The 24,040-nt window shown below is 43.3% G+C and overlaps 8 protein-coding genes across 8 annotated transcripts; 6 read left to right on the forward strand and 2 right to left on the reverse strand.

Annotated features, from left to right (window-relative positions):
- The first annotated feature begins 64 nt into the window (after positions 1-64).
- On the forward strand, positions 65-6,902 carry LOC128725715 (uncharacterized). Its single transcript, XM_053819484.1, has 2 exons — positions 65-673; positions 6,822-6,902. The coding sequence occupies exon 1, from the start codon at positions 65-67 to the stop codon at positions 665-667; it is 603 nt and encodes a 200-aa protein (XP_053675459.1). The 3' UTR covers positions 668-673; positions 6,822-6,902.
- On the reverse strand, positions 729-4,541 carry LOC128722007 (ornithine decarboxylase-like). Its single transcript, XM_053815817.1, has 5 exons — positions 4,220-4,541; positions 2,613-2,764; positions 1,943-2,526; positions 1,103-1,861; positions 729-1,030 (listed from the first exon to the last, which is right to left on the reverse strand). Exons 3-5 carry the CDS (start codon positions 2,380-2,382, stop codon positions 928-930), a joined length of 1,302 nt encoding a protein of 433 aa, XP_053671792.1. The 5' UTR covers positions 2,383-2,526; positions 2,613-2,764; positions 4,220-4,541; the 3' UTR covers positions 729-927.
- Positions 6,903-7,712: 810 nt separating the features above from the next.
- On the forward strand, positions 7,713-9,175 carry LOC128720809 (ornithine decarboxylase 1-like). The gene is made up of 2 exons (XM_053814505.1): positions 7,713-8,955; positions 9,046-9,175. Exons 1-2 carry the CDS (start codon positions 7,751-7,753, stop codon positions 9,173-9,175), a joined length of 1,335 nt encoding a protein of 444 aa, XP_053670480.1. The 5' UTR covers positions 7,713-7,750.
- A 1,630-nt stretch (positions 9,176-10,805) lies between these two features.
- LOC128720978 (ornithine decarboxylase 1-like) lies at positions 10,806-12,177 on the forward strand. Its single transcript, XM_053814680.1, has 2 exons — positions 10,806-12,010; positions 12,085-12,177. The coding sequence occupies exons 1-2, from the start codon at positions 10,806-10,808 to the stop codon at positions 12,131-12,133; spliced, it is 1,254 nt and encodes a 417-aa protein (XP_053670655.1). The 3' UTR covers positions 12,134-12,177.
- Positions 12,178-13,828: 1,651 nt separating this feature from the next.
- Positions 13,829-15,037, forward strand: LOC128725726 (ornithine decarboxylase-like). Its single transcript, XM_053819496.1, has one exon. The coding sequence runs from the start codon at positions 13,829-13,831 to the stop codon at positions 15,035-15,037; it is 1,209 nt and encodes a 402-aa protein (XP_053675471.1).
- Positions 15,038-15,601: 564 nt separating this feature from the next.
- LOC128725738 (ornithine decarboxylase-like) lies at positions 15,602-16,789 on the reverse strand. The gene has a single exon (XM_053819507.1). The coding sequence runs from the start codon at positions 16,787-16,789 to the stop codon at positions 15,602-15,604; it is 1,188 nt and encodes a 395-aa protein (XP_053675482.1).
- Positions 16,790-16,938: 149 nt separating this feature from the next.
- LOC128725748 (ornithine decarboxylase 1-like) lies at positions 16,939-18,555 on the forward strand. Its single transcript, XM_053819518.1, is given in 3 exon segments — positions 16,939-16,944; positions 17,273-17,324; positions 17,327-18,555. Coding segments are annotated over 3 exon segments (1,287 nt in total).
- Positions 18,556-19,293: 738 nt separating this feature from the next.
- On the forward strand, positions 19,294-20,720 carry LOC128731151 (translation initiation factor IF-3, mitochondrial). The gene is made up of 3 exons (XM_053824249.1): positions 19,294-19,355; positions 19,433-19,886; positions 19,961-20,720. Exons 2-3 carry the CDS (start codon positions 19,585-19,587, stop codon positions 20,406-20,408), a joined length of 750 nt encoding a protein of 249 aa, XP_053680224.1. The 5' UTR covers positions 19,294-19,355; positions 19,433-19,584; the 3' UTR covers positions 20,409-20,720.
- The last annotated feature ends 3,320 nt before the right edge of the window (positions 20,721-24,040 follow it).

Here is a 24,040-nt window from a genome sequence, read left to right on the forward strand (position 1 = left end):
TGTTTGTGTCAACAGCTAGCGGTTAGGTGTGCAAATCGCATGTGGATATTAATTTAAAGCCAAAATGAAAACAAACAGCAAATCTAAATCTACTAATAAGTTCGTGGATCACAGTGGTCATCAAAATACCAAGCATAATACCAAGCATGGTCAAAAGAATCGTAAAAACAGTTTTTTCCGTGACATAGCTAAATCTGATAACAAACCACAGGCACATGATCGGAAGAAAGGCCATGGCCTACCCAATAAGAACGGCTCAGGTGTACAGAAAACAGTCAACTTTAAACCGAAACGCGGCCATGGCAATGACAGCAAAAAGCATGCCGGTAATAGGAGTTTCAATAATTCCAACAGCCGCTCACAGAAGGGACATTTCGCGGGCAAGAAACGCATACAGGAACCAGCAAAACCAACTGCTCCCGAATATCACTTTCAGAGCAAACCGGAAAAGGTGAACCTTTGCCTTGCCCCGGATCGTTTGGAAGCGCAAGCTAAGGCAATCAAGCATTTCGAACGGCAGGAGCGGGCACAGGAGCTTGAAACGAAAAAGCAAGATCGCAACATGAAGCACAAAATGATGACGCAGAAAACACGCAAGGGACAACCGGTGATGCAGGGTCGGTTGGAGTTGCTGTTCGAGAAAGTGAAAAAGGTTGTCGGCGTATGATGAGCGGTACGTAGTCATATATTACATCAAATAAAACAAAACTCAGATGGGAATAAGAGAATGTACCACGTGATGTTAGGCTGTAAAATGACTGCCTCTTCGTTTATTGAAGTATGTCGCTGAATTATGCCGAGAAAGGGCAACGTTGTAAAGTACTTTAAAGTAAGAGGTAAATTTGTGGATTTTCCGTTGAATATCATCAAACAATAAAAGCTGGTGTAGTGACCGGGGCAAGTGGTTTGCGGGACCAAACAGTTGCCTCACGCGCATACGACAGTGTCGTAGTTGTTCATCAGATTTTCGGAGCTGCTCAGGGACTGTGAACACTCGTTTTGTAGCGGGAACAATGTTTCCAGCATTTTCCTGCAAGAAGAAAGCGCACAAGTTCACTGAAATGTCCCATCGTGGCCGAAGCGATGATTAGCGGGTACTTACCACGTGTTCTTGCTGATGTAGCTATAGATCTTCGGCAACTCGAACCCGTTAAACGGACTGGCGACGGGAATGGTATAAGCGCCCATGTTCTCAAATACGACCCAGTCGTCAATCTGTAGTTCGGGCAGCGCAATCGTCTCGATCAGCTGATCGAGCGCATCACAGGTCGGACCCCAGATCGTGCTGTTGTACAGCTTGCCGCTTTGGTTTCCGATCAGTTTCGGTCGTGGCACCTGGTGATCGTACAGGACGCAGTTAAACGAGGCGTACACGCCATCGTTCAGGTAGTACATCATGCGTTCGATGCTGCCCGTCTTGGGATTTAGGCACACCCTTTTCGACTGCACGTTGGTAACGAGTGTGAACGCCGACGACACGTAGTACCGTCCGGGTTCGGAAATGACGCGAACCGCTTTATCCGGGAAGAATGTGTCGAGCGCCGTGTTGACGATCATGGCCACCTCATCGATTGAGGTGCCCGTGTCGCCTGGGAAGCCACCGCCAATATCGAGCAGATTGAACGTGTATCCTAGCTGCGTGGCGTAATCGAATAGATCACGCGCGTATGAGATGGCCTTATAGTAGATCGGAAAATCGGCACAACCCGAACCGACGTGGAAGCTAACACCGATCACCTCTAGCCCCAGGCTACGGGCGATCTTGATCAGACGTGGAGCCTCTTCTACTGGATCGCAGCCAAACTTTTTTCCCAAGGGACACTGAGCTTTTTCTGCCTCACAGCGAATTCGGATCACAAGTCTAAGGAAGAGTCAATCCCAAGAAAGGAAAAATCGTTAAAATCGCTTTTACGCAGCAAGGCAGCGCTTGAGGGTTACTTACTTGGCATCCGGGCAGTACTGCTTGATCTTGTGCAGCTCGGTATCACTGTCGTAGGTCATGGTTTTGACCGCATTGTTACTGGCATAACGAAGATGCGAGGCCGGCTTCATGGGGTTCGCAAAGATGATGCGTTCAGGAGCGACTCCGAGCGAAAGGATCTTCGATATTTCACCCTTCGAAGCGCAGTCGAACGATGCTCCGACAGCGGCCAACGTGGCACACACGACGTCGGAGTCGTTGCACTTCACCGCATAGTGCGGTACAACCCGTGGCATCTTTTCAATCCACTGCTGGTGCTTGCGCACGATGTCTCCGAGGTCCATCACGTAAAACGGGTTGTCGGTGGGCAGCTGGTGAACCATCGCGTCGATAATTGCCGGCACGTCCACCTCCCCATCGACGATCTCGATCTTGTCAGACTCATTCTCGAGGAACTTCATCGTGTAGTAGTTTTTTTGTCGATATGACAAAGTCGCTTCGATACTGGAATGTGTGGGTGGCCTGGGGTTGGCTTACGTCTGCTCAGAGCACAGGACAGTGGTTTGACAAACCACGTGGCCGAAGGGTAACGTTACACAAACGAACTGCAAAAGTGTTTGAAAAAAGGGTTGTAAGTATCCCGAACAATGTTTCTTTTTTTTGTGGCTGTTAATTTTAAATGATTACTCACGAGGCAGCCTTTAGAAAAGGGAAATGATGACAGAGGCCGTTACCGGGCAGATGTCACCAGGGTGGCTTTGCGTTGGTATCTGTCAGTACCAGAAGGTGTCGATGGTTATGGTCAGTGCCCGACAGCAGGGCTAACTGACCGTTTGCAATGTCCTAGAAGAAGAACGAATGAGCGTGTGATTATTTCTGGAACACAATCCCTCAATGTTAATCCTGGGTACTTGGCCACACAAAATTCCTTTCATGGGTACGTCATTTACGATTCGTTTAGCAATTGAAGAGAGAGAGAAGGTGCAGAGATTACATGATTACGTTCAAGTACGGTCGACGTGGTCGTCACTTCATCGAGAAGAACAAAGCACGTACTGGCACATTTCGAATCGAAGCAACCCGAATGTTTATGAAACGGCACAACGAATCCATCGAAATCACGGCAAGAGGGTATGATTTGTTTTATTTTTTTACAGCGAAAAGGATGCTGCAAACGCGATAATACCAGTGCGGTTTGCGATGGCGAAATGCAGCGGAACAAACCTTAACCTATACCAATCATGGCTCATAGACGTTCATTAGACGCGGCCATGAGACTCGTTTTTTCGGCTGTAAGGTTATCGACCGGTCGAGCAAGTTTGACAGTGCGACAATCGAGCGAATGTTTCCAATGGAAACCACATCGACAAAGCGTTTCCGGACAGAAGGAAGGAAAAAAACTAGCCAATTAAGAAACGCGACGACCTTATCAAAAATCACACGGCGGGTGAGCATGATAAGGCATATGAACATGTGGAACACTGTTAAGTAATGGTTCCTCTATGCTGCGTACTGATATGATCGAAGAGTAAGACAAAAAATCACACACCATTCTGTCCGCTCAATTTGACTGGCGCTTACATCCGTTTACAGCTGACCCAATACTTAGTAGCCTCGGGAGGAGCTGTTGCCGGGGGCGTACAGTATTGATTAGAAAAAAAAGCTTTTGAGTGTATATGTTAATTAGAGCCATGTTCACAACACACACACTCACATCTTGTTCCGGTGAGTACGACGTAGAGGAACCATGGCACAACAAAATGCCAAACCGAACATTGATTGATCATGTGAATATAATTTGACCGGGTTTTCCCATGAGCGTGCGACGTTACACAATGCAAATGGATGACTTTTTCCTCAATCGTTTGGTTGTTTCGGGTGTTATCCCAAAACACCAAGAAACCTAGCGGAATATCGACGTGGTAAACGACAAATATGGCTTGTTTATAGCTTTTTGCACCATTTTACTCTTCAAAAATATCGCCAGCAACACAACGGCACGGCGTGTGTGTTTTGTTACGATGCAAAATTTTGGCTATTTTTAATGTTGCTCTGCTCTCTTAGCGGCTCGGGAACAGGCAGTGATTTCGTCTCATCGCTCGAAGGCACTGATTGGTTTGCTTTTCTTTATTTTTCGTCTTCTACCTTCTGTCACCATACGCATGACACTGAACTCCGAGCAATTACCTCTCGAGAAAATTACATACGGGATACGCAGGGAAAAAAGGAAGCGAAAGGATGTGCTGTGCCGCGTCGTACCGTGTACACCATTTTAACCGTGTCTCACATTCAACTTACCTGGTGTGAAATTCTCGAAATTTTCAAGCAAAGAAAAAGAAGAAGGACACACGTGCGACGGGACTCGTTAGTTTCGTTAGTTGGCACTCATGCGGCTGTATTTAGCTTCACTTCGTAGCCTTCAATGTAATGGAGACTAGTAACTGCCTCCGGAAGTCGTTGGTCACTTGTTTTAGCGTTATTCACACTGCAAAAAGGCACGGGAACCGCTCACGGTGCACGAGAATAATGCCAGGAGTTGGTAAAGGAGCAAATAATAGAAGGACACTCTGCCAGCGCACACAGTCGTTCGAAGCGCCTTAGCACACACACCCGGTACGGTTCGAGGCTCGTGAAAAAAGGAGGCTGTGGGAAAAGAGCACGCGTAGCATTTATATACTGTTCCTTAAACCGTGAGAGCCGGGGCAAGGTGCACAATCGCGAGAATAACGGGACCATTGCGAGCAGTGAGAGAGCAGTATACCGGAATCAGAGCGAGATAGAGAGAGTGAGAGGACACCTCCTTTGATTGGTGTCCTCGCTCTCATTTTGCCGTTGGTTCGCGCGGGGAAAATAGTAAATGTTTGTCAAAATTCAAATCGAAAGGTATAACCTAATTAGAAACATAGATGATCATTCGTTCCATTTAGGTGTGAAGCGGAATGTATATTTTCTTAGGTTATATTGGAATTCAATGTTAAAAGTATTGACTATAGTATACAATTTTACACACTGGACGAATGTTTTGGTTCAGATATGTACTCATTATTTTTATTGCAAACAAAGGCTAGTAGCCAATAATCAAATGATGTTTTTTTATGTTTTGAATCACTTTTTCATGATGCAGATTCTGTACATTATTCATAAATATGAATTCATATTGATAAAATGAATCCTGCTGTTTGCTATCTTTTTCGGGGTAAACAAAATGCTTTTTCCCTATGAACAGGCTTAAACTAGAAACATGCTTGGGAAGCCACCGTCTCGGGATTTCTTGTACGAAATGCTCTCCCGTATTTCAACATATGCGTTTTTTATTTCTCTCTCTCTCTCTGCTGTAACATGACTTTTCTCTTTTGCTTCGCTCTTTCTCTTTTTCTCTTGATTGTCTCACATCTGTATGCTTCTATCTAGTTGTATGTACAAACGCTCTTCGAAGCAACCGGCTTAGAGAGCAGATCGAAGCGGTTGGCTTGTTGACAATATGCGCGTGCTTATGCTCCAAAGACCACGTGATACACAGCCAGCTGTAAAGGTTCAGCCCAGCTGTACCGAGCCCAACTCGCCGGTGGACTCAACGACCTGGAAAAGTCCCAATGGGCTTAATCACACTGCAGGTCGTTCAAGCGTCTCCTGAGGTGTTGTATGAGACGACGGCGCTCTTGCAAAGTTCGAAAATAAAAAAAACACAACAACTGGATATTATTGCCTCAGAGGTCTTATTTAGTCTTATCCACGTATTGGAACCATTACACCACTGAAGGTACGATTAGTCATGGACCTTCAATCGATAACAAAAATGGAATTTTATATTTCTTAACAATCCATCTATTTTTTTTTGTGAAGCTCATGATCTCAAATAAACAAGCTCTTTCTTTGCGGTGCGGTTGCATTAATCAGCCTCTTTTTGTAATGCTGCTGCACCATTATCAGCAGAAAAATATGGAAGCTTCGGCTGTGGACCATTTAATCTAGAATTTCGGCATATCACGAGGAAAGCGGATGCAAAGTATTCTTCAGGAAAGTAAGGTTCGCCTCACACAGCCACGCGATTGTGGTGCTTGATGGATTCTTCTCTTGAGTTTCGTTTCCCTTGCTGAAGTGGCTGAAAGCGGGGGACTACGGATTACGTCAGCTATTTAGTGAGTTGGATTAAGCGTCTGGCGCGCGCAGGTGACATAAATAACTGGCATCCGGAGCTGCTGGTAACAAACATCCGGCGTGAAATCCACACGCGCCAAGTGCTCGGGAACCTATGTCACACCTAGGCTGAGTGGCGACGTTAAGTCTTATGATATCACGCTTCTACTATGCCTCGACATGTGCCATATAAGGTGTAAGATACTTGAAAATCGAACTATATGGATTTTTCCCACTTCCACTCGATGATTTACGATGCTTTGAAATGAGATTCATTGATTTATTGAAATATTTCTTCTTTGCAAAGTTATGTCTATCTTCAACGTACGCCATGTATCCCATTTGCGGCCAAGCGCATTCTAGCTACATGCCGTTAAAAGATTCAAGTAGAATAGCTATTACATGAAAGCTTGCCCATTTTACTTATGTTTCAAAAGACGTTTCACTTACATTTAATTTATTTTATTTTAGAATACGATGAAACTTTTAAGTTCCTTATGTAAAATATTTCGTTTATTGGCAGCGCTGGTTGCCTACACACAGGCGCTATATTACGGAAAGCTCTCAGATTCAGTTAATCTCGAGAAACAGTTTAACAACATTTAGTTTTTTGTATTTTTCAACATTTTTTTTTGTAAAAATAAGACTTGTGTTCAGGTGTTCACATTTTAATACTTAATCAATTTAGTATAAAACGGAAAGAAATGATTATCATAGATTTTTATAATTTCATTGTTTTTTTTTTTATTCTGGACAAAAGCAGGCGCTATTTACCCTGGAGAAAAACTTCATTTGCTTTGTAATATATAACTACAAGACAATTGATTGCTCATCAATTAACGGCATTTCCATAATCGATCATAAATTGACAACTGTCGACATAACGACAAAAGCGACTGGGCGGCTCCATTGATACCACGTGCACCCAAGATAACGTGATGCAAGACCAAATAAATTTCGCCAAGCAATAGTGACAATTTGAGTTGATGTGAGAATAATAGTATACTGGTTATAGGTAAGGTTTGTTTCCAGATGTGCAAAAGGGAGGCTGTGATCCTGCGACGCCTTTGTAGCAAATTTCAGTATGCTATCTCACAGTATGCTATCATTCCGATAACAGATGGGTTATCTGAAGCAATAGCATCCCAGTATCACTGACACAAAAAATTGCAATAAATAATGGCAAAAAATTGTCGTTCCGTGTCATAAAAATGATAACAGTTTGATTGCGGCATGGTTAATTTTGGATCAGTTTTTTTTAGTTTCGTGATTCAAAGCTCCTAACAAGCAGGCAAATTCAAATATGGAAAAGCAAAAACTGTCATAGTCCCTATGACGCTGTGCAAAGCGAATATTGATAGGCATGAAATTTCAACAATGTAGAGTGATGAGTGTACCACAGCGGTTGCTATTGGACACTATCATAAACGACTGATAGCAGGATGAAGTGCAAGAAACAATCAGCAAACCGCTGCACGCTTTGCATGATTATAAGTGGAGAGTATAAGAAGCCTTTCCCAAAGGTTTCGATAGATCAGTAGCGCATGGACATCAGTGTGAGACATCACTTCTCTTGAGCTTTAAGAGATCAACGAAGCGATTTATTTAAAGTGAATCACTAGGGAACATCGATCATCCTTAGAAGTCGAACTCTCCCATTCAGTTACAAAGTTCAAAAATAAAAAAATAAAAATGAATGTTTCAGAGTGTTTGAGCGATTTAACGCTCATCAACGATGAAATGTTGATTGGAGATGTCGTTCGAAACATCATTCGGATGGGTCCACATGAGGAACCGCTGCATGTGTTGGACTTAGATGATGTAGTGCGCAAGCATTACGGCTGGCGTAAGCAAATGCCGCGCGTAAAACCCTATTACGCTGTTAAGTGCAACGACGATCCTCGCATTCTGCAGACATTAATAACATTGGGTACTGGCTTTGATTGTGCGTCGAAAGGAGAGCTGGAACGCATGATCGGATTCGGAGTGAGCCCAGAGAGAATAATTTTTGCGCAGCCAGCCAAGTCCATTTCGTCGCTGTTGTACGCACGCTCGAAACAAGTGTCGGTCATGACGTTTGACGGGGCTATTGAACTGGACAAAATACATCGATATTATCCAGAGGCACATTTGGTGTTGAGAATACGTCATGATTCTTTAAAAGTGCGTTGTTCACTGGGTAAGAAGTTTGGGTGTGATCACGTAACGGAAGCTCCGGAGCTTCTGCAATATGCGGCCAAGTTACGAATGAATGTTATCGGAATCAGTTTCCACGTAGGATCGGATTGTGATGAACATGAAGTGTATCACGAAGCAGTGAAAGTAGCGAAAGATTTGTTTGATTACGCCAAGGGTATCGGATACACGTTTACGCTTCTGGATATTGGAGGTGGATTTCCGGGAGACAACAATAAACCGATTGATCGCTACGCCAAGGCCGTAAATGAAGCAATTGATCACTATTTTCCAGTTGAAACGGAGATCCGTATCATTGCTGAACCGGGACGTTACTACGTAGCATCGGCTTTGACACTGGTTTCGTTTGTAGATTCCAAACGAATGTTGAAGGAGACGCAGTCAGATGGGACAGAGAAGACTAGAATGTACTACTTTTTGAATGATGGAGTGTTTGGGTCATTCTTCTGTACGGCTCACGAAGGACAGCAAGCAATTCCAATCGTAGAACGCAAGCCAGGAACCCAAGAATACAACTCATCAATGTGGGGACCAACGTGTGATGTAATGGATCTGATTGTACCTGACATTTGGCTTCCTGAGCTAGACATCGGAGATAGCGTTGTATTCGAAAACGTTGGTGCGTATGGGTATGTACTTGCATGCCGATTTAATGGGTTCCCACTGCCCAAGGTGAAAGCATATTTGCGTGAGAGAACCTGGTAAGTCGTGAATCACTTGAATTGACTCTCTGTTGAACAATATAATCGTTTAATCGAGTATCTAACGAGCATTTGTTTTTTGTTTGACAGGAAAATTCTACAAGGTATGAACGGAGCGGTTTCCTCTCTCTCAACGCGAACCTTTGACAATTCGGATGGAAAGCTGCTTATTACTCAAGAAAGCTATACCCCTATTGCTGAAGCAACGTACTCGGTTTAACAGAAAGATTGAAATAGAATTGTAAATTATTATCAATAAATTACCTAAATTATATTTTATGTACAAAACAGAAGATAGGAATTTTCATTCTAACTGAAGTTTGGTTAGTATCAGTATTCCTGCATTAGACGCAAATCTGAAGTGTAAGTAAAGAGGTGAACACATTAAACATCGAAGAGATTTCGTTTTTAAAAAAAGAACTTCGTGCTACTAGAGTAACTAGTGTTTGCGATAAAATAGTATAGCTTATCTAACTGTTAGTGACGGCTAATTTCTCAGTAAATAAGTTAATAGAAGAAAGTTAAGTGTCAGAAGACGCGTTTCCTATTGATGCCAAACATTAGGTGTGCTATTTGCTCTGGAGTGCAAATAAAGATGCGATAGTTGTTAGTCGAGATAGTTTGTTTTTGCAAACAGTATCAAAATGTACCGTCATTTGTGGGCAGGAGTTGTACTTAATGGTCTCCGTTACACAGCGGTATGTTTCAGTTGAGAAGAATAGCATGATATCATGAAATATCTCAATAGATATGTTTGTTAGCCAACGCAAGTAATATGTGTCATGTGCTAGAGGCTTCGTTAGATTTGAATTTGATCGTACATAAACCGTTGATAAAAGATCTCAACCGGCTCATCATTCAAATTGGTTCACTTTTGGATCCTCTAGTGGGGACAGTGGTGCTGAAGAAGAGAAAAAAATACGCTGTTCAATAAGCAAACAATTTTTACGTGATCCTGTTTGCAAAGCTTCGATTGTTTTTCGTAAAAACCATCATTTGTGATTTATTTTTACTTTTCAATAAGAATTTGTTGCTTATGCTAGCTAAAAAATAATCTTGCAAACAAAATGTTCTATCATCGTTCAAAAATTGACAACCGCTTTTCTTGCCGTCAAAACCCACTGGGCGGCTCCATTGAAACCACGTGCATGTCGTGTTTGTTTATAAATGTTTGTATCAGACCTTTGTAGAAAATTTCAACACAAACAGCATGATAACCTGATAACACATATGTTATCTGAGCCAGTAGCATTCCACTATCGCTGCAACAAAAAGCGGTTTTTCTGATAAGAGCATTAAGAGGATAGAATTGGCGAAAGGATTACCTTATACCGTATCATAACAAACGATAACAGATTCCTTGCGGCATGGTTCTATTTTGGTAATTTTTTGAGCAAATGACGGTAAGCAAAAGAAAAAAGGCGTAATCGCTTTGACTACTGATAGGACTCAAATTCTAGCAAAGAAGAGCTGGTCGGTATATCAGTGCCGTTGCTCTTCACTATCATGATCGATTGATAGCAGGTTGAGTTGTAGGGAAACAATCAACTGTTGTCGATTGTGAAGCTGTGAAGCGTACGATAAGAAATAGAAATTGGAGAATATAAGAAGCGTTTCCCAAAGATTTCGATAGATCAGTAGCGCATGGGCATCAGTGTGAGACATCACTTCTCTCGTGCTTCAAGAGATCAACGAAGCGATTTATTTAAAGTGAATCACTAGGGAACATCGATCATCTTTGTTAATGTTATTGTTATATATTCAAGAACGGCTGGCCTTATTTAGACATCGATTATCCTTAAAAGTACAAGTTTCCCATTTAGTTAAAAAGTTCAAAAATAAGAAAAAAAATGAGTGTTTCAGAGTGTTTGGGCGATTTAATGCTAATCAACGATGAAATGTCGATTGGAGATGTCGTTCAGGATATAATTCGGATGGGTCCACATGAGGAACCGCTGCATGTGTTGGACTTAGATGATGTAGTGCGCAAGCATTACGGCTGGCGTAAGCAAATGCCGCGCGTAAAGCCCTATTACGCTGTTAAGTGCAACGACGATCCTCGCATCCTGCAGACATTAATAACATTGGGTACTGGCTTTGATTGTGCGTCGAAAGGAGAGCTGGAACGCATGATCGGATTCGGAGTGAGCCCAGAGAGAATAATTTTTGCGCAGCCAGCCAAGTCCATTTCATCGCTGTTGTACGCACGCTCGAAAAATGTGTCTCTTATGGTATTTGACGGAGCTTTTGAGCTGGATAAAATTCATCGATATTACCCAGAGGCACATTTGGTGTTGAGAATACGTCATGATTCTCTAAAAGTGCGTTGTTCACTGGGTAAGAAGTTTGGGTGTAATCCCGAATCGGAAGCTCCGGAGCTTCTGCAATATGCGGCCAAGTTACGAATGAATGTTATCGGAATTAGTTTCCACGTGGGATCGAACTGCGACGAGCATGAGGTGTATCACGACGCAGTGAAAGTAGCGAAAGATTTGTTTGATTACGCCAAGGGTATCGGATACACGTTTACGCTTCTGGATATTGGAGGTGGATTTCCGGGAGACAACAATAAACCGATTGATCGCTACGCCAAGGCCGTAAATGAAGCAATTGATCACTATTTTCCAGTTGAAACGGAGATCCGTATCATTGCTGAACCGGGACGTTACTACGTAGCATCGGCTTTGACACTGGTTTCGTTTGTAGATTCCAAACGAATGTTGAAGGAGACGCAGTCAGATGGGACAGAGAAGACTAGAATGTACTACTTTTTGAATGATGGAGTGTTTGGGTCATTCTTCTGTACGGCTCACGAAGGACAGCAAGCAATTCCAATCGTAGAACGAAAGCCAGGAACCCAAGAATACAACTCATCAATGTGGGGACCAACGTGTGATGTAATGGATCTGATTGTACCTGACATTTGGCTTCCTGAGCTAGACATCGGAGATAGCGTTGTATTCGAAAACGTTGGTGCGTATGGGTATGTACTTGCATGCCAATTTAACGGATTTCCACTGCCCAAGGTAAAGGCATACTTGCGTGAGAGAACCTGGTAAGTTGCTAATCAATTGAACAGTATACACTTTGTATAGAAAAACTAAGATGTTTTTGTTATTCATTTTACAGGAAAATTCTACAAGGGTTGAATGGAGTGGTTTCCTTTGTTTCGACGTAAAGCAATTTTTGCTGCACTGATATACTGACGCAGTTTTTAAAGGGTTATTGTTCTTAGATAAAAAAAAACTTTTGGAAAGTAGTACTGTAAATTTTTACAATAAATTGTATAACCTTTTACCTACAACGCAAAATTCAAGAATTTGTAATGTTTTCATTTACAACGCAAAAGACAGGAGTATTTTCGATACTATCCGAGCGAATCAAAGGTTAATATGAGACAGAACCGGGGCGATACTCCTTAGCTATCTCTTATGTTGGTCTCTTTCATGAACTTGCAAAAAGTAGTGAAGGAACTGCAACTAAGCGCTATAAACATCACAACAATGTAATATTATCTTGCTATTTGGGATACTCTATTGCTTTACTGTAGAATGGTATGAAGAATACAAGTATAACAACTATAATTTACTGGGACGGACACAAAACACAGTATTGATATGATTGCTGAGGATCGTCTTCCTGTGTTATCTTGTGTTTTCCACGGATTTGCGGTCTCCAAGGTGAAATCTTACTTGTGTGATAGAGCTTTGTAAGACATTTCCTCGCGCGAGACCGTCGAACTGATTGTTTTATCGAATATCTTCTATTTTAACTGGAAAACTGTACGGAAATTTATAAATTCAGCTTCTTACTCGTCTACACTGTTACTTTTGTACAAATGTATGCAATGATCTAATGAATTCATAATTGTGATAGTAATATGGTAATTAATCCCTAAAATCTCGCCACATTAAAAGAGGTAAAAGATATTCAATTAGATCGTTTTCTGATCACCATGAAATACTGATGTCATAGTATTTGTAAAGCAACTACAAGGTTATTCTTCAAAAGAATTGTTACGAATTCAAAGCTACTAAATAATTTTCAATTTACTATTTTCATGCCGATAATAAATAATTCTATAAGGTAGTATTAGACTCGGATAATAGTACCCCTGTGCTTTGTTATGTTTCGGTTGATTCGCTCCTAACGTTGTTGGCTGATATGAGGCATGCTTACTGATCGACGTAATATATTGTGTTTATCGCTTGAATGCCGTTACAACTATATCGTCGACACCAACTGTGCAATACACCAACGAACAGAGCAGAAATAAAAGCCATCCTCATCAATGAAGTTGTAGTTGACATTCTTCAGAGACAGAATGGCTGTAATATTATTCTGTTAAACAACCGTGCAATCGAAGTCGGCGGGAGATTAAGAAAAGAAAAGTTCGCTGTTTACTAACCAAGTAGCTTGGAAGTTAATGCTATATATCGAAGTTTCAGTAAATTTTCAGGAAAGAGCTTTTCTTGTAATATATTTGTTCCTTTTAATGTGAAGTCGATACATGTTCGATCGATAAAGCTTCCATTTAAGTCTCTTGTAAAGAAAAAAAACTGTTTTATTGGCATTTCAAATTGCCAACATTTCTTTTGCAAAGTGTGCTGATTGGCGTTCATGATCGGTTTGCTTCCAAAGCTATTGCTTGATATGTGTCAAATTTATTGTCGACCATAATACACGCTATTTTTTGCAGAAGGGTATAAAAACGCAAATGCACTAATGAAACAGAAGTAAGAGCAATAATTATTGTGAACGGAAGCTGCGTTTAACCTTACAATGCACCGGTTCTTTAGTGCTGGACAAATCCTAGTTTAAAACCCCTGAAAAGTTAATAAGGAAAATAAGTTTTCTACGTAAAAGATCCAAAATGAGTCATGTATTAGAGCCTCCGTCGGATTTGAACTTGATCGAGGATAAAATGACGATAAAAGATGTCATTCGGGACATCATTCAGCTAGGTCCACATGAGGATCCGTTGCATGTGTTAGACTTAGACGACGTAGTGTGCAAACATTTCAATTGGTGCAACCAGATGCCGCGTGTTAAACCTTTCTATGCTGTGAAGTGCAACGTTGATTCTCGTATTCTGCAGACGTTGATAATGCTAGGTACTGGCTTTGATTGTGCGTCGAAAGGAGAGCTGGAACTCTTAATAGGATTCGGAGTGAGTCCAGAGAGAATAATTTTTGCGCAGCCAGCCAAGTCCATTTCGTCGCTGTTGTACGCCCGCTCAAAACAAGTGTCGATCATCACGTTTGACGGGGCTATTGAACTGGACAAAATACATCGATATTACCCAGAGGCACATTTGGTGTTGAGAATACGTCATGATTCTCTAAAAGTGCGTTGTTCACTGGGTAAGAAGTTTGGTTGTGATCCCGTATCGGAAGCTCCGGAGCTTCTGCAATATGCGGCCAAGTTACGAATGAATGTTATCGGAATCAGTTTCCACGTAGGAACGGGTTGTGAGGAACACGAAGTGTACCACGAAGCGGTGAAAGTAGCAAGAGATTTGTTTGATTACGCCAAGGGTATCGGATACACGTTTACGCTTCTGGATATTGGAGGTGGATTTCCGGGAGACAACAATAAACCGATTGATCGCTACGCCAAGGCCGTAAATGAAGCAGTTGATCAGTATTTCCCGGCTGAATCTAAAATCAGTATCATAGCTGAACCGGGACGTTACTACGTGGCATCGGCTGTTACGTTGGTTTCTTTCATACACTCAAAGCGAGTGGTAAAGGAGTTGCATTCAGATCGTAAACAGATTGCAAAAATGTACTACTATCTGAACGATGGGCTCTTTGGGACGTTTAATTACACAGTTCACGAATGTCAGAAAGCGATTCCAATCGTAGTACGCCATGGAGATGTGAAAGAATACACCTCTATTTTATGGGGACCGACATGTCAAGGGATGGATATGATTGCTGAGGCTTGTCTTCCTGAGTTGCACATCGGAGACAGCGTTGTATTTGAAAACATAGGAGCGTACACGAGAGTGCTGTCCTGTTCCTTTAACGGATTTGCAGTTCCCAAGGTGCTGGCATACTTACGGGAAGGAACCTTGTAAGAATTACGTTGATCTGAATAATAGAACAAGTGTTTTATTATCATTTTTTTTATTAACAGGAAATCGCTACAGAATCTTACAAATTCATCTTGGAACTGCAATAAGTTCTCATTTAATAACTCTGAAGCAAAATATATGGTTTCTTACGAAAACCATGTCTCCTTAACAGAGGTATCTAATTGTATACTACCATAAACAACAGCACAGCGATAAAGGTAAATAAACTGTTAAGCATGCCAAATCTCCAATATTGAATGCATAATTAGCACTGTAACAATAATATTTCAATATCAGCTGAACGTCCGATTTGTTGATTGATTTTTTTCAGGACTTTAATCCAAATGTTGTTGGCGGTACTATAGAAATATTTATTTCTTTTAGAAAACTAGTAAGATAAAAGCCCGATAGTTGCATTGAATTGTGAATAATTGGTGAATATATTACTTTATAAATAATAATTATAGCTAAATGGTGAAACATATATTTTTGCACAAATTGTTTATGCTTCTTTGTCTTTTTCTTTGAAAGAATATTTGTTCATGAGACATGAGTAATATTCACGTATTATGATAGTACATCTTTCATAACAGTTCGTGACACGTCTAACTGACCGCATAAAATGATCTCCGGAATCGGAAAACCGTTGAAGCGTGATGCGAGCGTCGCTCCGTATGCTCCCATTCGTGGGAAAACCAAGAAATCTCCTATTCCAAGCTCCGGTAGATCAAGCTGTTCACAAACAATGTCCGCAGAGTCGCAAGTAGGTCCCCACAGGGAAGAAGCATAGGTTGTCTCGGATGGCATTTTCTTATCGTTACGATATATGGTCGGTTGTTTTTCAAGTACGTTCCACCACTCGAAAGAGCCGTAGCGTCCATCGTTGAGGAAATACATGATTTCATGTATAGATCCGGATAAACCCGATTCACGTATCACCCGTTTAGACTGGACAGCGGTGACGAGTGTTACTGCAGATTCTACAAGGTCTCGTTCGGTTTCGACCAGAAAGATACAATTTGAGTCGAAGTTTTCGAGGGTCAGTGCATTCAGCAATTGAGTTGGCGATGCGATCTCTGTTCCAGAGAGCACCAGTTCACGGATATCTCTCAAACCCAGTTTAGTTGCTTGCACCATTGTTGATTTCGCTACGTAGAGCGCCCGTTGTAGAGTGGAGTTTGTGATTGGACGTTCCTGTGGTAGAGCAATGTGAATGCCCACTATGTTGTTCACTCCGTCGGACTTGACAAAGCTGAGTATTTCCGGCACGTCGACCACCGAACAGCAACCGAACTTTTGTGATGGGTGCACTCTGATCCTCAGAGTAATTTCCGCCGTGGGATGCAAGCGACACACCTTCGCTATGTCCTGTATAGTATCACACGTGATTCGTTGGATGTTTTCTTGCTTTGCGTACAATATGGTGTCCGGGGATTTCACAGGATGCACTAGTCTAATTTGATGTGTGGGAACACCGAGGGTTATTGCTGTACGTAGCTCCATTATTGAGGCACAACAGAAACCTACACCGAGCTTGTTCATCAAGGTAAGCACACCAGGATGATTGTTCACACTTGGATAGTAAAAGGGAACCATGCCTGAATAGTTCTTCTTCCACCTTTCAAAACTGTGCACGATCTCGTCCAGATCTAGAATGTTGATAGATGTTTCGGTGGCCCTCGAGGTCACGATACGCTGTACAACATCCTCCGCTGAAGTAGGCACAAAACAGGGCTGTTCTGACGAGAGCGCCATCGGTGTCGGTTGTTGCCGGTCAAAATAAATTCCAACATATGATAGTCCCTGGTTTTATACGCTTACAGCATTCCGGAGGATAAAGGTGTGCCCTTATATACGATCCAGTCACGTTTTGGATGAGATTGATCGATTAGATTTGAGAATTAATGAGAGTAAACGTTACATGTGAAGTTTTCATTCAGCACCGGTGGAACACGCAACATGTATCAGCTGAGAGCCGGGGTTGTTAACCGGTGTAATTAGCTGAGCATCATGGAACCTGTCAGCGCGTTGCTGCTGTACTGCAGGTGTAGTGCGTGTCGGTAGCTACGCTCCCATTCGTGAGAATGTTGAAGGAACCAATTATTGTGCCTTATTTTTCACGCGAATACTGGAATAGATTCGATATGGTCTTTCATATGCTCTTAGCTAGCTAGGGGTGAGTGAAAGAATGTCTGAGAACGGTTCCCATAGCTTGCATAGATCCAAACCCAATGCTAGTCGTCGTTCAGTGAGTCAGTTTTCTTCTATCGTCGTAGTGTTCCGGTTCGACAAACGCAATGGAGGCTGGCTACATTCTGATGGACGAGCATAGTTCGGTGGAGGAGCTGATCCGGCTCATTTCGAAGCGTGCTAACATTCACGAACCCGTGAACGTGCTGAATCTAGACGACATCGTGAGCAAGCACCGCAACTGGCAGCGAAAACTACCGACTGTTGCGCCATATTACGCGGTTAAGTGTAACAGCCATCCAGCTATTCTTCGGCTGCTTGCAGCACTCGGATGTGGGTTTGATTGTGCGTCGAAGACCGAGTTGGATATTGTAATCGGGTTGGGTGTTACACCGGCACGCATCGTGTACGCCAACCCTGCCAAATCTATAGGATCAATTCTGCACGCCAAGCAGCTTGGCGTGACGCGTATGACGTTCGATAGCTTGGATGAGCTGGAGAAGATTGCAAAGTATTATCCAGAAGCTGAGTTGTTACTTCGGATTCGACACGATGCACGAGAAGCGCAGCTGTCACTTGGTCGGAAATTTGGTTGTGACCCTTATCGGGATGCACCGGCATTGCTGAAATGTGCACAATCGATGGCATTGTCTGTGATTGGTGTGAGTTTTCATGTGGGATCTGGCAGCAAGGATGCGGAATGCTTCTACGAAGGTATACGAAAGGCGTTGGAGGTATTCGAATTGGGCTGCACGATTGGGATGAACATGCATCTGCTGGATATTGGGGGAGGCTTTCCAGGAGCGAGTAATGAATGTTTCGATGATCACGTGAACTTTATCAACAAAGCGCTGGTTGAGTTAGTCGGGCCACGAGAAGGAAACGTTGTGATGATTGCAGAACCGGGTAGGTACTACGTGGAATCTGCCGTTACCGCACTTGTGAACGTTGTGTCGAAATCTTACGAAAGGGACTGTTCCGGAAATATCTCGCGCATCAGATACTACATAGACGACGGGTTGTATGATACGTTTGATTGGTGCGACACTTATAGTAACACCCCAGTTTTACAGGATGAAAAGCGTGGTAAAAAATGTATGAAGTCGGTGATTTACGGTCGTACCATGTGTGAGCATGATGTGGTTCGTGAAGAGGTGTTACTACCCGAGCATGAGATTGGCGATTGCTTGATTTTTCCGAACAAGGGCGCTTATGGGAAAATACTGGGGATTGGGCATAATGGATTTAGCCCAACAACAGTGAAGGTATGTCTAACGCGAGCAACACTTAACTATATGTGTGCAGCTGCTCTCAAAGCAGAGCGAGGATGAAAAATTGTAGGGCTTCAAAAATAGTAGGAAAACGTATTTGCAGCAAATTAGAATTTAAACTGTGAAGGTTTACGTCATCAATCACTAGCGTAGTGACAGGTAGAGATAAGTTTGCTTCGAACTAATTCATAGTACAGATGATGAAATAATGAATTTAATAAAATCAGTCTCCAATACGGCATGAGAGCGTATACACTCCTTTGTTCACAGCGAAACAACATTGTTGTGGTCATACATTTTGCAGTTACCGCATGTATGCCTTTAACTCCCGGCAACAGCATGCACGTGCGTTTTCACGTGCATTCATCAAACGCAATAACTAACGCCCTGTGCTCCATATTGCCAATTGTTTGTTTGGAACTGAGTGATGAATCGATAAAAAACGTTTCATTGAGCAACCAATGAGGTGAAGAATGTTATGAATGAGAAAAATATGCGCCGGGAAACGGAAATATTTTCCCATCATTTAGCATACCAACAAGAATACAAAACAACGCTCCTGAAGATATGCAACGTCGTATAGAAGTTATAGTTCATTCTTAACCGATTTATATTTGACATTATGAGATGGTGAATGAATTCAGCTCTGGTTGTTGGAATCTCTGCATGATTCCGACTAATCACTTCATTCGTGGTAAAGTAAATTTCTTTAAATCTTAGTGGTATTTTAAAGCACTTCTTGTGATAAGTTAAGAGTTAAATGCACAGCACAGAGGTATCTTATTTTGAAAACCAGCTGATCTACCACATTTGACGTTTGGAGTGTCAAAGTGTGAATGCAGAATTGCTTGTTTTGCAGGGTATGTATTAGATTTAGCGGAATCTTTTGCGATTTTTTGAATTAAAATATAATGTTTTGGATGTGTCGTTGGTGTAGGCGCCTTCAAATCTTTTAACATAGCTGGTATACATATGGAACTATTAATGAATACTTCACGTGCTTCAGTGACATAGTTTTTCCAAACTACAAACTCTTCTCTGCTACGCAAAAAGGAATAGATAGCAAAAAAAAAAACAAAAAACAAAAACATGAATTTTCTCAGCCGAATAGCATTTCGCCGGTTAGTGTGGAACAGGCCGCCAGCCTGCTGGCCAATGGTGTCTGTTCAAAATGTATCGTATTCCACAACGAAACCATCGAAATTGCCAGAAGCTGGAGCAAGCAGCGCGAACAAAAAATCAAAATCAACCCCGAAGGTAACTCTGATCTCGGCGGACGAATCTATTTCGATCGTAAACCTAGAGGAAGCTGTTAAAATATCGAATCGCCGTAACTTAAAGTTGGTAAAGATTTCGGAGCTCGACACCAAAACTCAGCGCCCAGTCTACCGGTAGGACATCGCATCTGTAAAACGTGGTACAATTACAACGTAATATATTTTCGTCTGTAATACGCGCATTTTAGCTTGATGACCGGCTCGGAATACATGACTGAAGATTTGAAGCGTAGAGAGGAAAAGAAAAAAATCAAACAGGACGCCTCCGTCAAAGGTGACAAGCTGTTGACGATCAGCTCTCGCATAGCGGAACACGATCTTGCCTCGAAGATACAGAACGTCTTGAGATGGCTCAACAAATCGTATGAGGTGCGAGTCGTGGTTACTGGCGACGGTACGGGTAACAAGGCGAAACAGGAAGATATCGTCCAACGGTTTGAATCAAGCGTGAAGGACACGGGAAAGATAGCACAGAAACGCCTGCGAGATAATGATTTGCGATTCAGCATTCTTCCAGCCGCTAGAAATGGAACGCAATCGCTCAAGAAGGGACTACTGGAGGTAAAAGATGCGAACGGGGTTGACGAAACGCAAGCAGCACGTGGTATACATACCCGTAGCGGTTCAACGGCGTGACAATCACAGCGCGAGGACAGAGAGCAGTTGGCGTGCGAGAAGGGCGAGCCTAGTATCAAGCGGTACAAGGTAGCAGGATGCGTGGCCTTGGCACTGCTGGCAAAGTATGCTTTCTGGGCCTATCTACTCAGGGGCGAAAGATGACACTTTCGGAAAATGCATGTATGCGAGTGCGTGTGAGCTGTATGATTGAAAAATAGCGTAAGTAATAAAGCTAGTTCAAATTTAGTTCAAATCGAAAACACTGTTCATTCGTGATCCAATGTACAACCATCAGCACCGACATAAGCAGTGGTCATCGGTAGTGCGCTAAATTCCTACTGACATGACTTACCAGAACACACATAGCTAGAAGTCAATTAGAGCGTAATAAAATTAGGTTTAAATCGGCTTACGAAATACTCACGCCGGCCGCTAGAGCTACCGTGTTCTATCGTTGGTGGTATTTTCGCTACACGCCCTACGGTCGCGTATCGATGAGCAATTAAATTATGCAATCACATTTCAATTCCCCGAATGGGCGAGGGCGACGCATGGTGAGAACATAAATTCATCCGAATGCGACACGTCGCCCACCTTCGACAGCTGTCCCGGGATATGTGTGAGATTTTTGGGGCTGAATTATTTATCACTTTCCCGCGGTCATTATGTTGCCGGCTAATGGCGGTTGCTGCGGTCCCGGTTGGTCGTTACGCGCGAACCGTGAGTGCAGTGATGCGGTTTTTGACTATTTTCAATGCAATCGGGAGATTACACCGGTTGAATGGAAATAGTGACCGCGGGCTGGAAGCTAATGGGATGTGGGATGGTATTAACTGGGCCATAAAAATGGCAAAACAGCTTCCTGGCGGTAAATTTAGTGCAAGTCACACTTTTCTTTCCGCTTGCACAAAACACAATAACATCGAATGGCTATCTCGTTCGCTGCAGCATGCGGATTTCGGTGTGGTTCGCTGGTCCTTTTTGCATGGTCTCAAGCGGTAGACAATAAAAGCGCCTGATGCAATTGTATTGCCTTGCACATTTGCCGCTCTAACGCTTCCGGGCATGTGTGTGTGTTTGTTTTTGGGCACCCTAGCACGGGGTTGCTGTTCGATGCAATTTTACTACCGGAAGCGGTGGCGCTCAAACTTCATGCTACGTGAAGCCAAGCATCCCGGACACACCGTTCCGGTTTTGGTCGGGGCTCGTGAGATAAAAAATGCAAGAGGATTTCCTATACCCGTAGAAAATGTGAAGCCATTCGAAGCTTCGTTACCGGTCGGTGTGGGCACTCGAAGTGGCCTGCGGTTCACTTCACACAGCCCCCGAACACGTGAGGTTCCGTGCAGACTGGCTGCACGCTCATTCTCTATGCATTAGAAAATCTATGTTTTATGGGTCAATTAAACAGACCGAAAAGCACAAAGGCATGCAAAGGCCGGTCCAGATGCCCACCAGAGGAATGCCTATTGACTGTCGAGTGTGCCTCGAGAGAGAGACGGAGAGTCTGTGCGGTCCCGTGAACGAACCTTGTTGGCTTTTCAGTGTGCAATAATAAACATTTTTGCTGACTCTCAGTCCCCCACGCAGGGGAGACCGTGACAAACGTTTTGTACAAATCGAATTACTAACGGTGGGGCCGTAAAAGGGCTCAGCATGCATCCTACATTCGCTGGAAGCCCCTGAGAGTGTGCCACTTTGGATCGATTGTGTCCCCAAAGCTCTTCCAAACCACGGCCCAGACCAGGTCCATTCATCTTCTCGCCAAGAACTTCCCTTTCATCGATCGGGACATCTTAATGAGAGCATTAAAACTGTCCAAGGTGGGCTTTTTTTGCTTTGTTGCAGAGCCAACGAATCGAGGCGGTAACTTAGCGATGCCGAGCACGTTCAACAAACGCCGTTACCGACGGGATGTGGTGATTATGCGCGTTAAGCGAAATCAAAGGAGCGTCGGAGAACGAAACGTTCGGACCGAATGATTAATACTCCTTTTTTTTGGTTGCTGGAACCAGTCACTGTGACAGTCTGGGCCGGTACAATTTTATCAGCTAGTTTCCGAAACGTTCCGACTGGTTCTCAGGATTGTGGATTTTAGTGAAAAGATTTCCCTCGATAAGTTCTCCTTTCGGCTCAATACTTACGATTGAACGATTGAATAAGACGCGTTGTACGTTTACCACCAAATCGAACTCCGCCGTACAAGGAAATTACTTTAATTCAGCTCAGTTGACGCTTCCCGACGATAAGAGTCGGAAACCGGAAGCTTCACCGGTGCGGCTGAAATACACCCCGGTCTGTGAATATTTGATTAAAACACTCCTACCCTCGCGAGGGTGGCATTCGTAGATGGCCATTCATTTGTCTGCCGTCAGCTTATATATTTTTTTTTCATCTGCACGGCTTTCCCCGCGTGCTTTCGGTGTCTAAATTTAAAAAGAAAATTATTTCGACCCACTCCCAAAACCCCCGAAACAGGAGAACAGCACCGGGAGTAAACCGCTGACAACGCTAAAATATTCAATTGCAAAACCACAAACTTTGCCGGCCCCGAAATTGGTCGACGGGGTGAAGCAGGAGGAGTGGGAGGGAGGTGAGTTTAAGGAAAAAATGATGCGTATCTTTCTTAGGCCGCAGCTGGTGGTAGAACCCCAAAGACGACTGATGAAGCCGATGATGACTGCGCGCGGAAGCCGCACGCGTGCAGAAAGTCTCATCTCGAGCTCTCATTGAGCTCAAAATGGCGGAAGGACACCACCGAGCCACTCCATCTTCCGGGGAAAGAAAAAAGGGACGAAAGAAAGAAGGAACGAAAAGAAAAAAGACGTCCCAAGTTCCGCTCTAATTCGACGGCTGATTTCTGATGCCGCAGCACGGTGTGTGGGGCTTTTGCATTCTCGACTAAATGTGATGCCGTTTTGCTGGATGGTAGAAATGCTAATGTGGATCGCGCCGAATGGCGGCCAAGCAGCCAGCAGCAAGCTGCGTCCATTTGTTGCTTTCCGCCTTATGAATTTGGCCCTTTCATTTCGGTACCGTTCCGTGCCGGTGCCGGTGCGAGGTGTTTCGCTTCATTTTATTTGCCATTTTTTTCACGCTCTCTTTTTTTTGCTTTGGTGCTGTTTAACATTAATTATGGTCCGGAGATCAGTTGGTATCGCTGGCGGATTTATTGTTGGTCCTGCGTTCCGGGGAGTGTTTTGTTTTGTTTTGTTTTTTTTCCTCCACCAAGATGGACCGATCGTTTCGGGGGTAGTAAAGTTAATGAAACTTCCCTGAGTACCTCAGCGCATCGCTGGAGGTTCTAAAGAAGGCTCGACTTCCCCTTAGGGAAAGTTTTAGAACTAGAAAAGAAGCCCACCAGCTTGGTCTGGTGAATTTGATGCTTCACCCCAGTGTCTATTACGAGGCCGTAAAGGACCGTTTAGTGGTGCTCTCGTGAGCTGTCCTCTCAGTAATAGGCGCGCCGTTTTTATGCTGCATTTGTTAAGAACGTAAATCCGTCACGTAATGCACGGGGAATTGGAATTCGAGAAGGACTTTCGCTATGTGCACGGGGTCCGCTTCCCGGGTCACAAATCAAACTTTATGCGCCACCACCGCCGCCACGAAAAAGGACGATCTCGTTAACGGTTTCTGGGTTCCACCAG

The sequence above is a fragment of the Anopheles nili genome, chromosome 2, assembly GCF_943737925.1.
Source record: "Anopheles nili chromosome 2, idAnoNiliSN_F5_01, whole genome shotgun sequence".
NCBI lineage: Eukaryota > Metazoa > Arthropoda > Insecta > Diptera > Culicidae > Anopheles > Anopheles nili.